The sequence below is a fragment of the Mesocricetus auratus genome, unplaced genomic scaffold (genome assembly GCF_017639785.1).
Source record: "Mesocricetus auratus isolate SY011 unplaced genomic scaffold, BCM_Maur_2.0 Super-Scaffold_100007, whole genome shotgun sequence".
NCBI lineage: Eukaryota > Metazoa > Chordata > Mammalia > Rodentia > Cricetidae > Mesocricetus > Mesocricetus auratus.
The window spans coordinates 57,971,568-57,994,141 of record NW_024429191.1 but is presented as its reverse complement, the minus strand read 5'-3'; the positions used below and the strand labels follow the sequence as shown (position 1 = coordinate 57,994,141).

The window sequence follows — 22,574 nt, the reverse complement described above, 5'->3', positions numbered from 1 at the left end:
AAAGTATAAAAATGATTTCAATACCACATTAAAGATGTCATCACATAACTTCCATTGAATAATACTAATTTCAAAAGCAGATAGCAGGCATAAGGAATGAGTCAAAGGTCAAAAGAAATGAAGTGGAAAACCCTCCCCATTCTGGGGGTGGAGATTTGCTTGACAAAGCCTCCTGTCATCCCAGTGGCCAACTAGAGCAGTTGGAGTTTTTGCCTTCCCGCATGACATGTGTTTGAGTTGCAGCGGAAAGGAAATGTGTCATCTGTGGTTTGGTTTTAAAAGTGGAAAGCTAGCTGTACGCATCCTCTTAAAAAACGGCAGATTTCAGTTTCGTAGTCTCCAACTTATTCTCCTTTAAGTAAGGAAAGAAGAAAAGAAGTGGCTTATTAAATAAAGGTTGTGGCAGAGCATTTTGTAAGGTAGGTCATACATGTGGCTTTTCTTATTCCTTTTCACGCATAACTTTATTCAGATTAGTTTTTCTCAAAGATGTATAAATCTAAGTAGAATCGTTATGTTTTTCTATCCTACTATGAAAAATAATGTAAACAGGATAAGCAATTAGAGCTAGGAAAATTATAACTACTAAAATGAAGTTTTAAACCAGAACCAGGAAGGACCTGAATATGGACTCAAATAAGTTAAAAAGCTTCATTTGATTTTTTTTTTTGGTTTCCTTATTGAATTAGGGAAATACATTTCTTATTGCTAGAGCTTAGGCATTACAAATGTGACTAAAAATGGTGAGACAAAAAAACAAAACCAGAGAGCCAAAACCTTGCTAACTCAACCTGGTCTCCAGTACATAAAGTGGAGATTTGGAAAGGTCCTCAGCTCTCAGGCATTTGTAGCTAGAGAAAGACTCATTTTGTCAGCATCTTGTTTACTGGGACATGGCAGCACATCTGGCTGAAGACAATCAACAGCAGGCCTATTATCTGTCCCGTGGTACACTGCTAGCATGTAGAACAGAGTGATGTATACTGCACTGTGAATGAACTAATGTCATTAGAATAAACATACTTTTAGCATTTTAACATTGAATCTACTCTGGTATAAACTGATGGACATTTCTTAATAACCCAATTTAAAGTGCTTTTTTGTGAACAACTCATAAAGTATCCCATCATTCAACTTCAAGATTGAGGCTGAATACTATTACCCAAAGTCAGTGTACTGTATCTTTAAACGTCTACTAATAGTCAAAATCCCAAAAGTGATCTGGATCCCAGAACACAGAATTTCTTTTGTTTTTTCCCCCCTCCACACAGTATAAATTATTAATCCAAAGTTAATTTACAATTAGCATCATTTACTATATGCTATTTTTGTCTGTGCAACTCAATACTGTTAGTCTTCATTTCTGTGTCTCATTAGCATTCAGATATTGTCTAATAGCATATACCATCCCATAGCAACCTCCCTGCTCAAGTATGACTGGCAGAGTGGCATCTGTGCCACTTGGAGTGGTTTAGAGGCAGAATCTCAGGCCCTACCCTAGACCTGAAAAAAGACTCCTTCACACATTCAAGTTTGAAAATAACATCTATAACACACAGGACTCTTAACAAGACAACTTTATTGATTATGTGTTAGAACAATCTAGTGTTTGCTCTAAGTCTCCTCACATTTATGCTCTGAGTAAGATACTGCTCAAGAGCTGCTTTGGAGAACTGCCATAGTATTATAAACACCTCAGCTGGGCCTGGCCACACATGCAAACATGAATGCCGTTGATCCCAGGACTCAGGAGGCAGAAGCAGGCTAATCTTTTAAAGCAAAGAAACACCTCACTTCACTAAAGGTGCTAAATGTCTCTTGCTAAGTGAGCTGTAACTGAGGCGGACACGACAGCCCCAGTGAGATCTCTAAACAGATGTCCAATAACAGGAACCAAGAACAGACTTGATCCTTTTATGCACTGGCTTCTGGAAGCTGAGTCCAAAGCTGAATTTCAAATTTTGGGAGGGATGGTGAGTGCTGGGCATGCACTACCCCACAGCTATATCCTGGCTGTTGGATTTCAGCCTTCTAATTTTAAGATGAATTGCTCACAGCCGGCCACTGTGTTCTCTAAAACCCAATAGTCTGATGACCAATTTTAAAAGAATTTTCTTTATAATTTCTTTGATAGATTTGTGTCAAAACGAGGGTGGGGGGAGAATGCCACTTATAAAATGACAACAAAGGTGACTGTCTTTTGAGGAACTTTGAGAACAGAAGAAATCTTTGTTCTCGAGTTCTAGGTTGAGAGAACAAGCCTACCTCTGCTATATGGAAAGTCATTGTCAACTAAGGTGGTAGAGGAGAAATCAGCACACGACGGTGCATTCACAAACACTAGGACTAGATCCTAAGACTGTTTTAATGGCACAACTGGAAAGGCCAAACAACAGTTCAAATTCCAACTTGAAGTACACTTGCTTCCAGTCTCTACCAAACAGTCACCCCTCTTCCACAAAAAAGCCACTTGTGACTTCTTTTTATACTTGAAACAAAACTTTCTAGGCCAAGTTCTCCTTTACTACAAGACGAGGACGTGCTATTCAGAGGGTGGACACTTCAGTAAGAAGGGGCCTTCAATGAGGAATCACAAGCACAAAGCAGAAGCAGCTGACTCCAAACTGAGGCCTATGATGTATCCTTAATAGGAAGATATGTAAAGCTATGGTACACAGTGAAAACTGGTTAAGACATATTTGTAATGCTAACTTACAGCTTCAAATTGTACAACAAAATTAAAATGTTTATATATTATCTAAGAACAGGAACGGAAATTCAGTTAAAAATAAAAGAAAAAACTTTAGTTGGGAAGAATCCAACAGCAAATGGTACACATGGATTTCTGATTTTTTGTGTTATCTCAAGTGCAGTCCCAGCACTACAATTACTCCACATATGAGTCACTATTCTTCCACAAACTAATGATGGATATTGCTGTCTCAACAGATACCAGTATACCCATGGGCATGGAGCACACAGGACAGTACCTGTATCTTGTTTTCCTAATGACAACAGCGTGTTCCTTGTCTCCAGGAACAAAAGCAAACCATACACATATGTGGGCTAACAATATCACTGCTTGGGGCTCCATTAATCAAAGCAGCACAAGCAAACATCACAGTGAGAAGAGCACAGACCCTGTAATTGCTGCAGTGGATCACAGAGTGAGTTCTACAGACATGCCTGCATCATCTCCCACTGTATCATCTACCCCGAAGCCCTCTGGGCCCCAGGTCTTCACAAACAGTTCTCCAACTGCAGAGATCACTCAAAGCACAAGCAAAACTCATGGGGAAATTTTTAAAAACGATGTCTGTGAGGAAAACAACAGCAACATGGCCATGCTAATTTGTTTAATTGTAATTGCCGTGCTTTTTCTTATCTGTACTCTTCTGTTTCTATCAACTGTGGTTCTGGCAAACAAAGTCTCGTCTCTTAGAAGGTCAAAACAAGCATGCAAGCGCCAGCCTAGGAGTAATGGTGACTTTCTGGCAAGCAGTGGGCTCTGGACTGCTGAATCGGACACTTGGAAAAGAGCAAAAGAGCTCACAGGCCCAAAGCTCCTGATGCAATCTACTGCTGTGCTCACAGCTACCAGGGAAAGGAAGCACGAAGAAGGAACTGAAAAACTCAACTAGGCCGCGCGTTTTTGGAAAGGGAAACGCAAAGCAGCAATGAGGAAGGCTGGGTGAAAATAAAGCTGGCTGGTGGTATTTTACAGCAATGTTTGTTCAGATGTCTGATCAAAAATCTGACATGCAGTTTAGTATCAAAGAAAACAGAAAGGGAGATGTATGCCTGCTGAAGTTACTTAAAACTTCATTTCTGTTTCACATTTCAAATTTTAAAAAAAGTAAATAAAACAGCAGCTGAGGAAACTAATAGAAATAACAACAACAAAAAGAAATAACAAGAGGTAACTAAATAAATATTCCTGTTTGGCAATAGGTGACCTCTGTATGAATGTACTTGAACTTGGAAGAGTTCTACTAAGTCCTAAGAGCCAAACAGATGCCACAATGCCATAATTCAACTGAGTAATGCAATGGTGCATTCTCACTGGATGAGATAGAACCCATACCAGTTTGAATCTTAGCACAGCTAACCTTAGGCTACTTCTCTTTACCTTTACATATGGCACGAGACAAATGTGCCTTTCTACTATAAATAATAAACTAAAGCTTAATTTTGTACAATAAATGAAAAAAATTACAGCAAACCTGACCATGTATCTTGCATTTACACTGTTCTAGAATATACTATAAAAATAAGAAAAACAACAACACAACTAAAATAGATGAGATTCACAACTACAATAGAAGGCTACACATAAATATAAGAATGTTTTAGTGTTTAACAGTATCATTTGAAGAGGCTGAAAAGATGGTTCAGAAGTGAGAGCACTGGCTGCTCTTCCAAAGGACACAGGTTCTCTTCCCAGCACTCAAACAAGGCTCACAGATGGCTGCAACTCCAGTTCCAGGGGATCATCCACATACATAAAATAATACAAAAAAGAGTAACATTTACCTTTTATATACATACTGCTTACTAGAAGATTAACAACAAGCACTGGGCAAGTGTGGTAGCACATACCTGTAATCCTAACAGCTGGGAAGCTCAAGTCAGGGGATTCTGAGTTTGAGGCTAACCTGGACTGCGCAGTGAGACCATTTCAAGCATCAGCAACAACAAAACATAACATATGTCTTAAAGTTGGTCAATATTTAGGCTGTAAGGATGCCAAGTCACTTAAAAATGATCAATTTTCATTTTTATTCTCAAGAGCAGCATGAATAGAGAGATGTGAGGTGTGTGTGTGTGTGTGTGTGTGTGTGTGTGTGTGTGTGTGTGTGCGCGCGCGCAGGAGCACATGCATTCGATAACATTTTGTAAAAAGGTAATTTTTTTTAGGTAATTCCTTAAGCTTTGAAAAAAACTGGCTTCAAGTAAAATAACAACTGACATTCAAGTCAAGTCCTTCATCTCAATAAAACATATCACAAAAATTGACTTGAGAAACTTTCTAAGTGTACACTCAAACTGAAAAAGGGTATGTCAATTAATAACTAGGCTTCACTTAACACTTAAAAGAAGTCCCATCCCTTAACTAGCTTTATCTTAAAGATTCATTTATTTATTTATTTTTTATTTCATGCGTCTTGCCTGCATGTATGCTTGTAAACCACGTGCACACAGTTACCCTTGAAGGCCAGAAAAGGGTGTCAGATGCCCTGGAACGGTAGTTACAAACAGCTGAGTTGTCAAGTGGATGTGGAGACTAGAACCCGGATCCTCTGTAAGAGCAGCAGGTGTCCTTAACTGCTGAACCATCCCTCCAGCCCCTTAACATTCACCTCTTGATTAATGATTCACCCTGAAAACATATTAGAATCAAATTTCTAAAAATTTAATACCAATACCTAATTCATATCCCCTACTTTTGATTACAGTTACAATGGTCTGAGTTCCATGTCAAGTACTGGGTATTTTCTCCTAAATACTTAGATGGTATTATCCTTGACTATCACATTCACTTTTGTCAAGATATGTGACTTTAAACATCTAGGTTACATCTTTAAATGAACCGTGTGTTAAGAGGCACATGATATAAAGTTTATTTTCTTTCTTTTTTTTAAAATGTATATTGGTGTTTTGCCCTCATCTGTATCTATGCACTACATGTGTGCCTGGTACCCACAGAGGCAAGAAGATACTTTCTGGGACTGGAGATACAGATGGTTGTGAGTTGCCATGTGGGTGTTAGAATTGAACTTGGTCCTCTGGAAGAGCAGCCAGTGCTCTTAACTACTGATACCTACTTTCTTTGCAATTTACTACTAATACCCTCATCCTCATCCCCTACACAGTCATAATGACATTACACCAGATAAAGCAAAATGTCACCAAAATGAAAAAGCATAGCATGAGAAACACTCACGAAGATCAGGGTACACAACTGTCTTTTTACCTCTAATTTTCTTTGTTCTAGTTCTTTTGCTTTTAGTGGGTAAGTGGGGGACTCAGTTTTTTTTGTTTGTGACAGGGTGTCCTGTAACTCAGGCTAGCCTCAAACTTACCATGTTTAATGATCTCTAAGACACCTGAGCCTCCTGCTCTACCTCCCAAGTGCAGAGATTACAGGCATGTATCATCAAGCCAGATTCTGGTTGTCTTTTCAAGAGTAAAACCGCCCAGATTGGAAATGACTATAGGCAATGCTCCCATTTTATACAAATTAAATATTTGAGGTTGGATGGCAGAATGGTAACTCAGTTATCGCCTTGAGATAACTCTTATAAACAAATACTTGTCAGAGGAAATTAAAACAAAGTAATCTTTTTTTAAGGACAAAAAATTGACTAAGAAACTCCTTCCTTCCTTCCTTCCTTCCTTCCTTCCTTCCTTCCTTCCTTCCTTCCTTCCTTCCTTCCTTCCTTCCTTCCTTCCTTCCTTCCTTCCTTCCTTCCTTCCTTCCTTCCTTCCTTCCTTCCGAGACAGGGTTTCTCTGTGGCTTTGGAGGCTGTCCTGGAACTAACTCTTGTAGACCAGGCTGGTCTCAAACTCACAGAGACCGCCTGCCTCTGCCTCCCAAGTGCTGGGATTAAAGGCGTGAGCTACCATTGCCCGGCTAAGAAACTACTTTCATATTAAACATATTAGTCAAATACTGTCAAATAAAACAGAATACTTTTATGTATTACAGGAATATTTAAGGTGTATTACACAATACTTAGTTTTTAATCATATCTCCTGAGAATGATGCCTTCTAATAGAAGCTTATGAAAAACTGGTTAAAAGATGTCTACAGCTTCAAAATTTCCTAAGTTATTTAAAAAACAATCTTTTATTTTCTATTCCTAGATATAATGATTACCAATTTAATATAAAGATTTAAAAGTAAATTAAAAATGCTAAATTAGGCTAGGTGGTGGTGGCATATGCCTTTAACCCCAGCACTGGGGAGGCAGAGGCAGGTAGATCTTTGGGAGGACAGTCAGAGCTACACAGAGAAACCCTGTCTCCGAAACAAACAAACAAGTAAACAAACAAAAACTAAATTAGAAGCTTAACAACATGGTGTGTTGGGGGCACAAGCCTGTAACCCCAGCACGGAGGAGACTGAAAATTTAAGGCCAGTCTAGTTACATGATGATGCCCTGTCTCAAAAATAAACAAGCTTTCTAGCTCCCAATCAAAAAGGTTGCACTATAGCATTTTTACTACATTCTATTATTGTTTCTGTACCAAGTTCTAAGTCTTTTCAAGTTAAGAACTTTATCATAATAATCCATGTTCCTTGGCAGTGACCAGGGAAAGTTTCCCACCTCAGAGGCATTTACATGTATTTAAATCCCTACTTTTCAGATAGGGAAGAGGCTAGGAGAAGACTTGCTTAGGGAAACTTCATTCAGAGAGACTCACACTCTTGAATTACTTTGCCTAGTCTCATTTAAAATTTCTTATTTAAAAACATTTTTGAAGACTGGAGAGATAACTTTATAAAGGGGTAAAGGGTGCTTGCTGTTCTTCTATGGGACCTGAGTTCAGTTGTCACCACCTGTGTCCAGGAAGCTCAACCAAGACCAGCTCAGTTTCAGGGGATCCAGCATCCTCTTCTGGTCTCTGAGGGCACCTACACGTATAAGTGGCATACATACACATAAAAATTAAAATAGATCTTCTTTGTAAAAGAAGCAATGGGGCTAAAGAGCACAGTGGTAGAGCTGTTGTCTAGTGAGTGGTGTTTACTTGCGAATACTGGTTGAGATGAAGCCTCACATGGTGACCAGTGCATCTTAATATCACTTCCTTGTTGGCAACACCCAAGTAAGGTATAGGCAGAGCACAAACCAAAATATAATTGGATAATTTTCAACAATTTGATTTTGGTATTTTAGTATTTTAGTACTGTGTGTTACACACAAAGTCTCATACATACAAATAAACATCACTCACCTCTTCCACTAAGAAATCTCCCTTTGGATACTACCAGCCATAAACCTCTCCTTAGAATAGTAATGCCTCAGCAGGACTGCATCCTAAGTATTTAGATTATAGAATCACACGACTGGAGATGAATCAAACATCAGTTAAAAGTACTTAAGTTATATAGCTTATGTTTCAAAATAAGCTCTGTTGAAGGAGTACATTTCTTAGTCATTTTGTGGCTTATTGCACTTCCTGCAACTGCTATTGATAAACTTCCTCCGCTGCACAGAAACCATTTCAGTGTGCTAGAGGACCATTTTTAATTTGAACCACCAACGTGCCCTGGGATAACAAAAGTTGACATTCTACGAAAGAAGGTATCAGGTAAGAACAACTGACACAGACATTTCTTTTTATTTTTGCTTATAATTTATTTTAAAAACCAAAATATCTTTAGGTTTTACAGTAGAATTCAGCTCTTGACAGTTTAAAGATGTCTACAGAAGCTTTTCTGTGGCTCTGCTATACAGAATTTTAAAAATTTATATCGTCTCAAAGATTTCCATCGATGTTTTAATATTACCAGCCCTTCGAAGTTTACTTAGTCAAAATATTTGTTAACATTACTTTAATAATTTTTAAAAAGCTAAGAGTTAAAAATAAATTCTATGGGCATTGACTGAGTTTTAAATCTTTAAAATATTGTTTAACAATTCTAAAGACTGAGGCTACAGGCCAGTGGCAATACTTGTCCAGCATGTGTAATGCCCTGGGTTTGAGCCCCATTATCACAAAGGAGAAAAAAAGAGTCTAATGTAGTTTCTATAAAGACTTTCTACTCATATAGATTTAAATTATCTAATCAATTTATTCCCCTCAGTCAGGGTTTCTATATGTAGACCAGGCTGGCCTCTAATGCAAAACCCTTTTGTCTCTACATCACAAGTACTGGGATTAAAAGCATGCACCACCATGCCTGGCCTAAATTATTATTATTTTTTTGTTTATCCCTTTTGATGGTCACCTTTGTTTTGAAATTAGATAGATACTTATTATGTATTTTTATATAGAAGGAATTTTATGTATAAGTAATAATTATGACATATAACTATTATATTTCATCTAAAAAGCTCCGTAAGACAAAACTATTATGATAAAATGGGTATGTGAATATTCACATCATTCATGTGCATAACTACATACTCTGAACTGACCTTTTAGTGAAGAATATAAAACATAAAACCAGGCACAGAAAAGACATTTTGTAAGAACTTGTCAATATATACAAACGATACTTGCCTTGTAAATAAATGGGGGCAACTACAGATAGATAGATAGATAGATAGATAGATAGATAGATAGATAGATAGATAGATAGATAGCATGGAGCTTCCATAGATGTGTAACCCTAAGGAAAACTATGTTGGAAGTGGGTAGACCCCATTTCAACACTTCAACAACATAGCTTTCCCTTTAAGCAGTCTGGTAGGAATTTTGTTTTTTAAGCTAAGAAATAAAGATCTTTTAAAGCTCAGATTTGTCTGAAACAGGACTAAGTCTCAAGTTTAACAGTTTCTGTTTTCAACTAGTTCCTACATAATTCTACTTGGAAGTATCATGTGAGTAATTTTGAACTTGCTAAATATAAACCTGATGACTTTTAAGGCTCAATCTTTAAAATACCGCAATTAACTGCAATTATGACAGCTTATCATGCTAACCATTCAAAACTCCTAACTGTTCACACAGACCCCTGCTTGCAACTGATGTGGGTTTTCTGGTATTTCTTTTCCTATCCTTCATGTAAGCCTAGCTCCTAAAGTTACTTACACAGTACCAGAGACTGTATTACAAGAGTCTCTTTTGGATACAAAGCCTTTCTCATCCCTAACTCCATCAAAGGCTTCGGCGTGTCACAGAAGCATTAGTGCCACTGCTTAGAGTTGTGACAGCTTGCCACATTAGCCAATTATCCTCCCTCCCTCCCTCTCTCTCAAATGGATCCTATTAGCCAGGAACTTTCTGGGTGTTCGTAATGGTAGCTATTATCACTGATTAAAGATGGCCATAAAAACACTACTTTGAATTCAAGATTGATTTCTTTTCTGACTTCTTCCTTTTACAGTTTCAATAGTTAGAGATAAGACTAACACTATGTATTTATCTCTTATATCTCTTATAATTTATTTCTCTTGCTGTTTTTGTTTTTTGGGGGGGCAGGTTTCACTCCTGTCTAGCCTGGAACCCCCAAACAGACCTAATTGGCCTTGAATTCAGAGATCTGCCTTCTGCCTCTAGAAATGAAAGGTATGCACTTCCACACCCAGCTATAGCTTACTTTTCTTACATCAAAACAACTGAAACACACAGTATATTGTATGCTTATTTGAGACAGAGTCTTACTATGTAGCTTTGGTTGGTCTGGACCTCCCTAAGTAGACCAGACTGCCCTCAAATTCAGAGATCCACTTGGCTCTGCTGCTAGTGCTGGACTTAAAGACTTGAGCCACCATGCACAGTTGAAAGACAAAATTTTTGACTCAGTTATCTATACTTGCCTTTTTTTCCTAAGGAATATTTGTCAAAGTTCACTGATTCCTTATTAAAATTTCTTATCATGGTCAATTTAACAGCATTCATTTTACTCAGGTATTTCTGTGGCACTGGGGATCAAATTCAGGACCTTGTGCATGATAGGCAATCCCATAATACTGACCTACACTCCTATCCCTGCCAGCATGCGACAAGTACATGCTTAATAGCAGGGAGCTCCTTCTTCATTGTAATTGTGCTTAAAATACTGATTCACTAAAACAATGGACATTCTCCATTTTAAAAAATAAATTTCTAGGAAAACAAAGGAAGAAAATAATAGATTTAGACGTCAGGTGCAATCTAAAATATAAAGAGAAATGCTGTTATAACAAAGTTGGGAAATCTGGATTTTCCTGAGCAGATTAAAGAATTTCCAAGAAAAGTCCTATATAGATTGTGCATATGTTCTCTGTAGATAGCAGGCAATACTTTGGGTAGTGTCAGGATAAGTGAGGATGAAAGAAATCTTAAGGACCTTTGCAGCAGACAAGGGATCCTAGAATGACCTGGATGGTCAGCTCCCTTTTGTTAATTCTTCGTACCCACACAGAGGCCAATGACAGGGAGTGACAATTCCCAACAACCTCTTTACCCAGGTCAATCTCTCCCCAGCTTCATTTTACCTACTTCAGTCTTCTCAGTAACTTCTTGATAAGTAGCTACCATTTCCAACTATTTCTTTTTCTTCAATACCTTTTCTAATATACTGATCCTTTTCCACATATCTGCTGTATCCTAGAATTTTTGTAAAATTTCTCTTTAGTGGTTTTTTAAATATTTTCATTTCCATTTCCTGTCTATCCTAATTTTATCCCTTTAATCCCCTGCTCTAAATTTAGCTGACCACCATCTTTCTCTGCAGAAATAGGCATATGCTGTTAAACAGTTAGAAAGTACATTTAATAATTTCATGTATTATAGGTAAGTAATAACACTGACTTCTAACACCTCTGGAAAAAAGTCAGGTTCCCCTCCCTCAAAATTACTAAATCTTAAATTTCTTCTTTTTGTCTTGATGCTTCTTTTATAGAGTATTCTGAACTTCTGTAGTAAGATTCTAACGGGTTCTAGTATTCTGCTGCAGCAGATTCTAGGAGGGTACACAGCTAAGTGATGAGCAGGAGGAAGTGGCAGGGTATTTGAAAATTGGGTTTTGCTTTTACTATCGCTGACAAGTGGAAACACAACCCTGAAGTTTCTAACTTCCTATTGACATGAGAAGTGATGAACCTATCAAAATGCGATCTTGCAAACCAAACTGGGTTTTATAATTATGCTCCTGTTTTGGCTGGTTCTCCTCTATTTCCCTTTTCAGCTAACTAAAAAGGGGAACCGTATGGTTTCTTTATTTTAAGCAAAGTTACAAAAGAGGAAACATTTTTAGCTAGAGACAATTCACGGCCTATATCTTCGGTTGCTTTGGAAAGCATTTTCTAAAAACATCTACAAAATGAAACCCTGAACATCATTTTCTAAGCAAGCCTTTTTTGGGTAACCTATAAAAATGACTGTGTGGAACAGCACAAGAGATGACCATCTAGATGAGTCAGATCTTCACATCCATGCCAAAAACTTCAATTTAAGAGTCTTAAAAAAGGAATAAAAATCAGGATTTACTTAAAATTTACCATCTCTGCTTATATTATGGTAGAAGTCTTAATAAAAAAACAAAAGTGAGCCAGGTGATGGTGGTGCATACGTTTAATCCCAGCACTTGGGAGGCAGAGGTAGTCACACCTCTGTGAGTTCCAGCCAGCCTGGTCTACAGAGTGAGTTCAAAGACAAGCAAGACTCTGCCTCGAAAAATCAAAACAAACAAACAAATGCGAAATGGCAAAGGACCAAGAGGCCCAGCAAATATTTATTGAGAAACTAAACTAGAAGGTATAGGGGAATCAACATAAGAAAACATGAGACAATGGGGGAACAGAAAAAAATGCAGGTTTAAGATTATCACGGTCTTGGGTACAAATTCTCAGGCTGTCACTAACAGTCACACCCAAGACAAATTGCTCAACTCATTCCAATTTGCTTCTTTGTGAAGATAAAATGAAATAAAGTATATAAATCACAAATTTATGGCATATTCTTCATAGGTATTTTCTTCTTTTGTTTCTTTCCACCTTCATAGACTTTTTAAAAAAAGAATCTTGTTTGAAGTGATGGGAATAATAATAATAATAGAAAATGTGAAACAACATAATAAAAAAAAACCCATCAAAATTACTTAGGCAAAGAGAAGCAAGAGTAAGGTACATCCCAAGAGAGCAGTGAGTCAGTAAGAACAAATTACTTAGGCAAAGAGAAGCAAGAGTAGGGTGCATCCCAAGAGAGCAGTGAGTCAGTAAGAACAGATTACTTAGGCAAAGAGAAGCAAGAGCAGGGTACATCCCAAGAGAGCAGTGAGTCAGTAAGAACAAGGAAGACTCGGAGAGCAGCTATTTGTGGCTGTGGTCAGTTACAGACAACTTGGCTTAAGAGGGGAATTTAAATTGAGGTCTGTGAGATGAAGACGGGTTCAGGCCAGCCTGATCTACAGAGAAAGTTCCAGGGCAGCCATGGCTTCACAGAGAAACCCTGTCATGGGGGGCGGGGGGGGGGGGAGACAGGCTCAAACATATAGTCAACAAGGAAGAGGACTGGGCAAAAAGAGCACAGCAGAAGACAGTGAGAAATGGCATGATTTAATGTTTAGGAAGCAGGCAGGAAGTTAAGCTTGGTCTGTAAGTTTTCTCTAGACAGAAACAGTGAGTCCTTACATGAAGCAGCAACCAGATCATGTATGTTTTATAATCAGCACCAGGCAAGGGAATTCAAACAGAGCTCTTTTAAATATTAGGCTTCAAGCATTAGAGAGAAAATACAAAGGAAGAGACAAAGAAAAAACCATTTTTTTTTCTTGTAAGTCTGAGTCCTTCTGGCTCAAGCTTGTGATCTTAGCATTCAGCAAGTTGAGGAGGAAGTATCTCAAGTGCAGGGCCAGCTTGAGCTACACAGGGAGACAGTTTCTCTCTCTCTTTCTGTTGGGGAAGTCCTGTTATTTGCCTGTGCATTTGTCAATAAAGTACTGTCTGGCCAATAGAAAACCTAGATAGGAGGGACTAGGAGTCGAGGAGGATTCTGGGAAGGGGAAACACAAGAGAGTCAACATGTGACGCCATGGGGGTAGGACGCCGGGAACTATTCTCCGGTAAGAAACATACTTAGATTAACAATTATGGGGTAATTACTTAAGGCAGAGCTAGCCAGTAAGGGACAAGCAAGGCCAACAGCTTCATAATTAATATAGCCTCCTGTGTGTTTATTTGGGACTCATGCGGATCTAGAACCAGGCTGGCGCGGCAGAGCCCAGGCGACTGGTGGGGGATAAACCAAAGCGGCTAGCAAAAGAAAAAGCTTCTCTTAACATCTTTCTCTTTTTATTTAATTTAGAAACAATCTTATTTTACATATCAATTCCAGTTCCCTCTCCCTCCCATTCTTCTATGCCCCCCACCGACCTCCCCATAGGGGATCATCAATGTCTGTTATTTCGTTTGGGGAAGGACCAAGGCCCTCCCCTGTGTATCTAGGCTGAGAGAGTGTCCCTCCATGGAGAATGGGCACTAGGGATGAATACTTGTTCCACTGTCAGACAGTTTCTTAAAAAACAAAAACAACAATAAAGAGACAGAAAGAAAGAAAGAAAGAAAGAAAGAAAGAAAGAAAGAAAGAAAGAAAGAAAGGAAGGAAGGAAGGAAGGAAGGAAGGAAGGAAGGAAGGAAGGAAGGAAGGAGGAAAGGAGGGAGGGAGGGGTCATTTATCATTATCTACTATACTAATGGTAAGGTGGATAAGGAAATAAATACTACTCAAATTGCCAAAATCTTTTATTATACCTTCGGAGTCAGGGAAAAACTAGTTTCTTATATATACCAACTTGTATTTTAACAGTCTGAGACTTTCCTTTCCTTAATGTTAAAAATAGCACTGCTACTTAAGACAGATGATACTGTGTTTGGTGATGTCCACAACAAGCCCATTATACTCAGTGCTGACAACGCCAGCACTGGGCTCACTATAAAGTGTGAGGCAACTGAAAACAGTTAAATTAAGTGACCTTACATGCAGAGTTAAGCGTACAGTGTACAACTGGAACTTTAGAACTTAAGTCTTCAAGTTTCAGCATCAAGCACATCCCACAAAAAGGCAGCTGCCAAGCCTATATTGTGCCAGGTCTTTTGGCCTGGGAAATGTATGTGCGTAACTGGTTCTTACAGTAGTCTAAGACTTAGATCTGCTTCAACATCTCTGGGAAACCTTCCCAAAGTCCTCCCAGGTCAAGAGAGTTCCTCTGTTCATCTACTGAGTATGAGGAAATATCAAATTACTATAATTTTATTTTATTTTTTTTGAGACAGGGTCTCTCTATGTAGTTCTGGCTATCCTGGAACTCACTATATATACCAGGTTGACTTTGAACTCACAGAGATTGCTTGCCTCTGCTGGAATTAAAAGCATGCACTACCATGCCAGCTGGGAAGTCTCTTTTTAAAAATATGCTGAATTTCGTGGTCATGAGATACACACATGAAATGTCCACTATAGAAGTTATATAAATGGACTCAGAACAAAGGAGTTGTAGGCTGGGTGTGTAGGTTTGGTAGTTATGGCACAAGGGTGAGAGTGGAAACTTACAGAACCAGGAATCAAGAAAAGTGAAAGGTAGAGGGAGACTGAATACTGAGTATCTATATTAAGGAGACAGGAGAAAAAGATATGACTAACTTGGCATGAAAGGAAGACTGTATTACAAAAGCTACTGAAATGTTGGTGAAGGAGTAGTCAATAAGGTCAAATGTGGTGGACAGAGAGCACAGGAGAAAAAAGTAAAGACAATAGTTTAAGGCACCATGGTCACTGGTGTTCTCAGCAGAGGCAGACCCGCTTATTCCTAGGAACAGATGAGAGAGCACATGGTCCCAGCAGGTTGAGCCTCCACACTTGAGAAGATAAGAAACAAAGGAGTAGAACCTAGGGAAGCTAGAGGGACTTGCAAGGTTGAGTGGGATTTTATAAAAGAATTAAAGATTTCTTCCCAGGAACTTCAAACGCTGTACTATAAATTGGAATATTACATTCTGTCAAGTATAAACCAGAGTGAATACTAACCAAATGCCTAACCATAAAGAGTCAAATGTAATTAGACATTAGCTGACAGTTGTCTTTCTTTTCTCTCTTTCTTTTTTTATTCTTTCACCGTGAAATCACCGATAAAGAGGAAACATTCCAAAATGGAGTCCAAGTATTTCATCTTAATTTTGCTTTGTCAATACCTGAACAATACATTTTTCTCAGAGACAGAAGCAACTACAACAGAGCATCAAACACAGCCTACTGTACTTACATCATCAATGTTATATGTTGCAACTAATTCTCAAAACACAACAGAGAATGCTTTAAATCAAACAACACAAGTCAATATTTCTTCTGGACGACAATTACTGCCTGCCAAAATCACTCCTGGACAACCAACAACAGCTCTTTATGTCTCTTCTACAGTACCAGTATTGCATACTTCTGCAAGACCACTCGTCTATAACATCACCAGACATGCAATATCAACAGTCAACAACTCCTTCCCACAAATGCCACTACCTGAGTCCACTTTGGCCAATCAACCATCACCTTCTACTCATAATTCCACTAGACAACCACCAAGACCTCTTGTCTATACTTCCACACAACAGCCACGGTTACCTGATCCTACCCCTTCTGGAAAACCAGTACCACAGACTGTTCATAATCTACCCATAAAACCAACACCAACTATTTACTCACCTAGGACTAGCAAATCATCAAGGAACACACAATTGTTCACTTCAGAACCAATGAGTGGCAAAGGAACTGCACATAAAACCAACCACAATGCACTAGCTGCCATAATAATTGGTGCAATAATAATTTCTATGTTGGTAGCTATACTCATGATTATATTATGGAAATACTTGAGGAAACCAGTTTTAAATGATCAAAACTGGGCGGGTAGGTCTCCATTCGCTGATGGAGAAACACCAGACATGTGTATGGATAACATTAGAGAGAGTGAAGTATCCACAAAGCGCACATCAGTTGTTTCACTTATGACTTGGAAACCAAGCAAAAGCACACTGTTAGCAGATGATTTAGAAGTTAAGCTGTTTGAATCAAGTGAACACATCAATGATACCAATAACCTCAAAGCTGAGAGTATAAAAGATCAAATAAATGGTGTATCAGAAGACAGTGCTGATCGGTCAACAATTGGTACAGCTGTGTCTTCTTCAGATGATGCAGACCTGCCCCTGCCACCTCCCCTTCTTGATCTGGATGGGAACCCATCTGACAGGCCCACAATGGTAACTGTATCTCCTTTACCAAATGATCCTACCAATTTCCAATCATCTCCAGATAATCTAAATCAAGCATGTGAAGATCATAATTCCAATATCAAACAGCCATTTCCACCACCCCCTAACTCTAATTTGCCTCTGCCAGCAGTAGATTGTATAAACAGTCAAGAGTCTAACCATGAGATTCAAGGGCAGGAGTTCTCTACTCTTGACTTCCATCAGGATCTCACTGACTCCCTGCCACCACCACCTCCAGAGCTGCTGTAAAGTGACAGCTTGCTTTCTAGTCTGTCCCTTAGTCTGAGAAAACTCCATCCTGGTCCTGATCACGGTAGGGCACACATCACATGACAAGTGACAGCTGACTGACTTCTGTTTAGGAATTACCTGATACCTTAGTGAAGCCCATGTACTTGGGTAGATTATTACAGTGGTATAATTATCAGCTATAGAACTTATGCTTAAAGCAGAGCACCTTTTATATATGTGACTGATACATACATCAATAATGTTACCATTTTGGAAACATGTAGTATATATGTACTTATTGTTACCCAATAGATTTTCCCCTTGAAAAGCTGTATGTAAACTTGTGTTGACTAAATAAAATTTTATTTTTCCATCTCAAAATTTTGGGTATAGTAAAATGAGACATTTTAAATAGTCTAAGTTTTAATACTTCAAATACTAAATATTTCAATTTATGGAGATGAAAGACTAAAATACATGTCTAAGAACAAGTCATTTACAGTTTTGGTTTTACTGGAAACGTACAGACACAAAACCATATTAAAACATGAAATCAGAGTGCTGTGCTGGGGAACATTTACCCTGAAAAAATGAGGACCCACCGTAAAATGCACACATTTCTTTTTTTATAATTAAAATTTTATGTGTATGAGTGTTTTGTCTACATATATACATACATACACACCATATATATGGCTGGTGCTTGAGGAGGCCAGAAGACGACACTGGGCACTGGCTCCCTGGGAACTGGATAGTTACTGAAGTTTGTGAACTGTCATGTGGGTGCTGAGAACTGAATCCGAGTCTTCTGCAAGAGCAGTAAGTGCTCTTAACCACTGAGCCACTCTTTGTACTTGTTTTGTGTGCTGGAGAGTGGGGAGTGAAGGTGCAAGGAGGCAAGAGAAGATAACTTGCGGAAGTGGATTCTCTCCTTCCATCAAGGGTAGAATTCAGAGCTCAGACCATCTGGCCTGACAGCAAGCACCTGTTGCGTGGTATTTTGATTGCATTCTGACAATAAAGTTTGTTTGAATCAGATGGCAGAGCTGGCCACTAGCTGACCAAAATTAACCATAGAGGTTTTGGAAGATAGAGGAAGTAGTATGGTGGGGCTTAGGGAGGATCTCAGCCTTTTTGAAGGATGGAAGAGGTAGGAAGTCCCTGGTGGTTGCTCAGTCGTTTCTCTGATCTTTGAGGCTCTTACCCCCATATCTGACTCTTGATTTTGGGGGGGGGTTTGAGACAGGATTTCTCTGTGGCTTTGGAGAATGTCCTGGAACTAGCTCCTGTATTTCAGGCTATTCACCTGCCTCTGCCTCCCACGTGCTGGGATTAAAGGTGTGGGCTACCACTGCCTGGCTATAGTTATTTTAAAACTACCTTTTAGAAATGCTAAAAAGAAAAGAAAAATTTCTGTGTGTGTGTGTGTGTGTGTGTGTGTGTGTGTGTGTGTGTACACGCGTGCTCTAGCTGCCTGTGTGAGGGTTATTTGTGGATGTCAGACATGCTGGAACTGAAGTTACAGGAAGTTATGAGCTGTCATCTAACACGGGTGCTGGGAACTCTGATACAGCAGCAAGCTCTCTAGACTGTTGAGACATCTCCATAGCCCCAAGCACCCTTTTTAAATGTAGAAGTTCAACCTTAAACCATTACCTGACAATTGATGAGAATGAGATATCAGATAGGTGTGGGCACAACCCTTGTCAAAGTAAAGGGGTAAGTGGGTATTGGCCACTTTGTGCAGACATCAGTAAGGCTACAAAAGTCCTATCTGCCTGACAAGCACATCCTCTTCCTAATCTTACCTTAAATTCAAGAGAAGAGATACTTAGAGCACAAAATTTGGGACTTTTCAGGATATAATATAGTATTCATTTGTAACAGTGTTTAAACACTAAAAAGCCCATCTGCTAGAAAAACAACTCCTCTTGGGCAGTGGAGTTTTACTTATTTAATGCAATTATTATGATAATAATTATTACTGTTTTTGTTTCGTGAGAGAAGGCCCCTTTATGTAGCCCTGGCCTTCCCGGAACTCACTATACAGACAAGGCTGCTTTCAAACTCACAAAGATCCGCCTGCCTTTGCCTCCCAGATGCTGGGATTAAAAGTGTGACCCTCACACCTGGCTTAACTGTTAGTTTACACACAATACTTGACTTACTTCTTCCAAGCCACCTCTTACTGACAATTAACACTTTTATCTGCAGAAACACCCATTGAGCTACTTATTTCAAGCATTATGGTTTTTCATCCTATCACACTGGTTCTCTTCTATCATTCACATTAAAATGTCTTTCATGTATCTTCAAACAGCATTCTAAGGCTAATTTACACAACACACACAGGAGTTTTGAGGATTTCTTGTTCTTCTTTAAGTATTTTTATTAGAGCAATGAGGTCTAGCAGTTCGTGTTGGAATGCCACAGACCATCAAAACCCTTCTCGTTTTACATGTAAGAGCCCCAAAAGGCTCTTTCCAAAGTTTTGTTCCTTTCAACACCTTCCTTACTGACCTCCTGAAAAATGAGTATTACGAAATACCTCTTAGATAAAACAGGAGTTAATGGAGAAGCCGGACAGAGGGCTCAGCAGTTTAGAACGCTTGATGCTCTTACCCAGGTCCAGTTCCTAGTACCAACAAGACAGCCTACAACTGATCACAACTCCAGTTCCAGAGATGCAGTGCCCTTCTTCTGATTCTACAGGCACCAGGCACACCAGTGGTATAAGGTCTATATCCAGGTAAGACACTCATATGTATAAAGTGAAATTAATAACATTTATTTATTTTTATTCTATGAGTATTTTGCTGACATGCATGCCTGTACCACTTGTACCTGGTCCCTGTGGAGACAGAAAAGGGCACTGGATGCCTGGAACTGGAGAAATGAATGCAGTGAGGCACCATGTGGGTGCTGGGGACGGAACCTGGGTTCTCTGTGAGAACAAGTTCTACAACTCATTCATATCTCCATCCCCAAATAAATAAATCTTAAACAAACAAATCAGGAGCTATTCTTGGTTTTCTCCAATTATCAGTATAGCAGATAGTAGAGGTAGTTGAGATTTTTGTTTTTATTTAAAGAAATTCTGGGGGACGGGTGGGAGGGGGAAAACTGACTTTTACAGCATGCAATTTCTCTCTACTAAGGTTAGGGGAAACGGAGCAACTGAGCAGCCCAACAGTGAAAACTCCTGCTTAATCAGTAGGAAGACATGGAAATTAATAAAACAAATACAAGACAGAAGAAAATGCTAGGGGGTGGGAGAAGAGACAAAACAAAATAAAACAAAAACGAACAACAACCCTAATCAACCTCAGAGAAAAGATTACAAAATTAGGGTGCTGAAGAGACAAGAACAAGGTATGGGATGGTGAGACAACTCAGAGAGTAAAGGTGCTTGCTGCCAACCCTGACAATGTGCGCCAGGTTATGAAAGCACATGTAGCATGCACACGCACACACACACGCACACAAAGGCAAGGCAGACTACTGAACTTCAGATTATATACCAGTGGTGCCCTTACCAGATCTGCATTAGCAGCCTGGAAGACCATTTAGTACCCAACCCCACCCCACCACTTTTCTTAGCTGCTAAGAATATCAGAACCAGGAAAAGCAAGTGACTCAGTCAGAAATCATACTTCATTTTGCTCAAAAAGTAGAGTAGCAAAATACTTGGGAATTTATAATTAAAATGCTATGTATGAACAGACCAATGAATAGAACAGAATATTCACACATAAACTCAAATATCAAGTCAGTAGGAAAAAGTTGTGGGACTATTCTTGATATATATTTGAAAAAAGAAAACTGGATTCACATTTTACACTACATTAGAATAAACACCAGGTGGATGGAAGATCTAAATAGAAAGCATGAAGTGGATATGATACAAGAAAATGTTGCTGAATTCCTTTATAAATTGAACTCTAGAAAACATCTTCCTAGTTGAGACTAAAAGTCTAGAAGCAATAAAAATGCTCAGTTTCATGAAATTTTTCAAAAATCAAAACCAAAATATAACTCAGCATTAAAAGATCAAAAGACAACCAGGTAGTGGTGGCGCATACCTTTAATCCCAGCATTCCGGAGACAGAGGCAGGAGTTCAAGGCCAACCTGGTCTATAAAGTGAGTTCCAGTACAGCTGGGACTATCACACAGAGAAACCCTGTCTTGAAAAATTGAAAAAAAACTAAAAACTAATGGGGGGGGGGATTGGGAGAGAGAGTGGGTGGGTGGGGAGGGAGGAAGGAAGGGAGGTTGAGGAGGTAATTGGTGAACAAAGGGATCTAGTTGAATGTTCATATGATTCTGTTTTGTCAGTTTTTCTATGCTTTAAAAATGTTTTATTCCATATTCTTATTTGTTGCTGTCAGCAGGAAATTCAGTTGAAACTTAACTGTATTACAGACTATAAAATCCTAATCAAAAAATTTTAAATCCTCTGAGTGCTCAAAAATTGTTGGGAGCTCAGTTCTTTACCCAAAGGAAGCTCAATAGGCATGTATGTATACGTATGTGTATAAATATATTAAAAATGCTAAGCTTGGAAATACTTCTGGTCTCAAGCATTTTAGAAAAGGAATGCTGCAGGGTGGAGAGATGGCTCAATGGTTTAAAACATTTGTTGCAAGCCCGGTGGTGGTGGTGCATGTCTTTAATCCCAGCTTTCAAGAGGCAGAGGTCAGGGATCTTCAAGGTCAGCCTGGTTTACAGAGCAAGTTCCAAGACAGCCAGGTCTACACAAAGGAACCCTGTCTGGAGAAAACAAAAACCAAATCAACAACAACAACAAAAAACAGACACACACGTGATGCAAATATGTGCAAGTAAAACATTCATACACATAAAATAAATAAATCTAAAAAAAATAAATGGGATGCAGAAGCGGCATCAAATGATAGAACTTTGGCTCACAATTATTGGGAACAATCAATGTTACCAATTTAAGAATAAAGGAACACTGGAGCTGTTGACTGCAATGGGATGGCTACTACCTGACAGGTTGCTTGCTGTATCTTTCACAGAGATCCACCTGCCTCTGCCTCCCAAGTGCTGGGATTAAAGGCGTGCGCCACCAACGCCCGGCCTTAACTTAATTCTTAATCTAAACCAGCTGTCTAAATATATATAATCTGTGATGTTGATGAACTTATCTAAAGTGTAACTAAACTTCTGTATAACATCTAAGATAAGTTTTCACACGTATTTGTTTTTTTAAAAATTATTCTTGTACAGCAGTGGTGGGACATGCCTTTTAACCCCAGCACTGGGAAGGCAGAGACAGGTGGATCTCTGTGAGTTTAAGGCCAGCCTGGATCTACAGAGCAAGTTCCAGGATAGGCCTCAAAAACTACACAGAGAAAGCCTGTCTCAAAAAAACAAAAACCAAAAGAAGAGGAAGAGGAAGA

The 22,574-nt window shown here is 38.9% G+C and overlaps 3 protein-coding genes across 13 annotated transcripts in view; 2 read left to right on the top strand and 1 right to left on the bottom strand.

The window, feature by feature from the left end:
* Nf1 (neurofibromin 1) overlaps positions 1-22,574 on the bottom strand; it is a 232,041-nt gene that overhangs the window by 49,640 nt on the left and 159,827 nt on the right. The gene's annotated exons all lie outside the window — the stretch shown is intronic.
* Evi2a (ecotropic viral integration site 2A) lies at positions 283-4,222 on the top strand. The gene is made up of 2 exons (XM_013118334.3): positions 283-419; positions 2,950-4,222. Exon 2 carries the CDS (start codon positions 2,964-2,966, stop codon positions 3,639-3,641), a length of 678 nt encoding a protein of 225 aa, XP_012973788.1. The 5' UTR covers positions 283-419; positions 2,950-2,963; the 3' UTR covers positions 3,642-4,222.
* On the top strand, positions 289-17,531 carry Evi2b (ecotropic viral integration site 2B). 2 transcript variants are annotated; one of them, XM_021231140.2, is made up of 3 exons: positions 289-419; positions 8,225-8,319; positions 15,789-17,531. In XM_021231140.2, exon 3 carries the CDS (start codon positions 15,804-15,806, stop codon positions 17,166-17,168), a length of 1,365 nt encoding a protein of 454 aa, XP_021086799.1. In that variant the 5' UTR covers positions 289-419; positions 8,225-8,319; positions 15,789-15,803; the 3' UTR covers positions 17,169-17,531. The 2 variants fall into 2 exon arrangements, with proteins under 2 accessions (XP_021086799.1, XP_040605196.1); XM_040749262.1 differs by lacking the exons at positions 289-419; positions 8,225-8,319 and adding an exon at positions 10,224-10,242.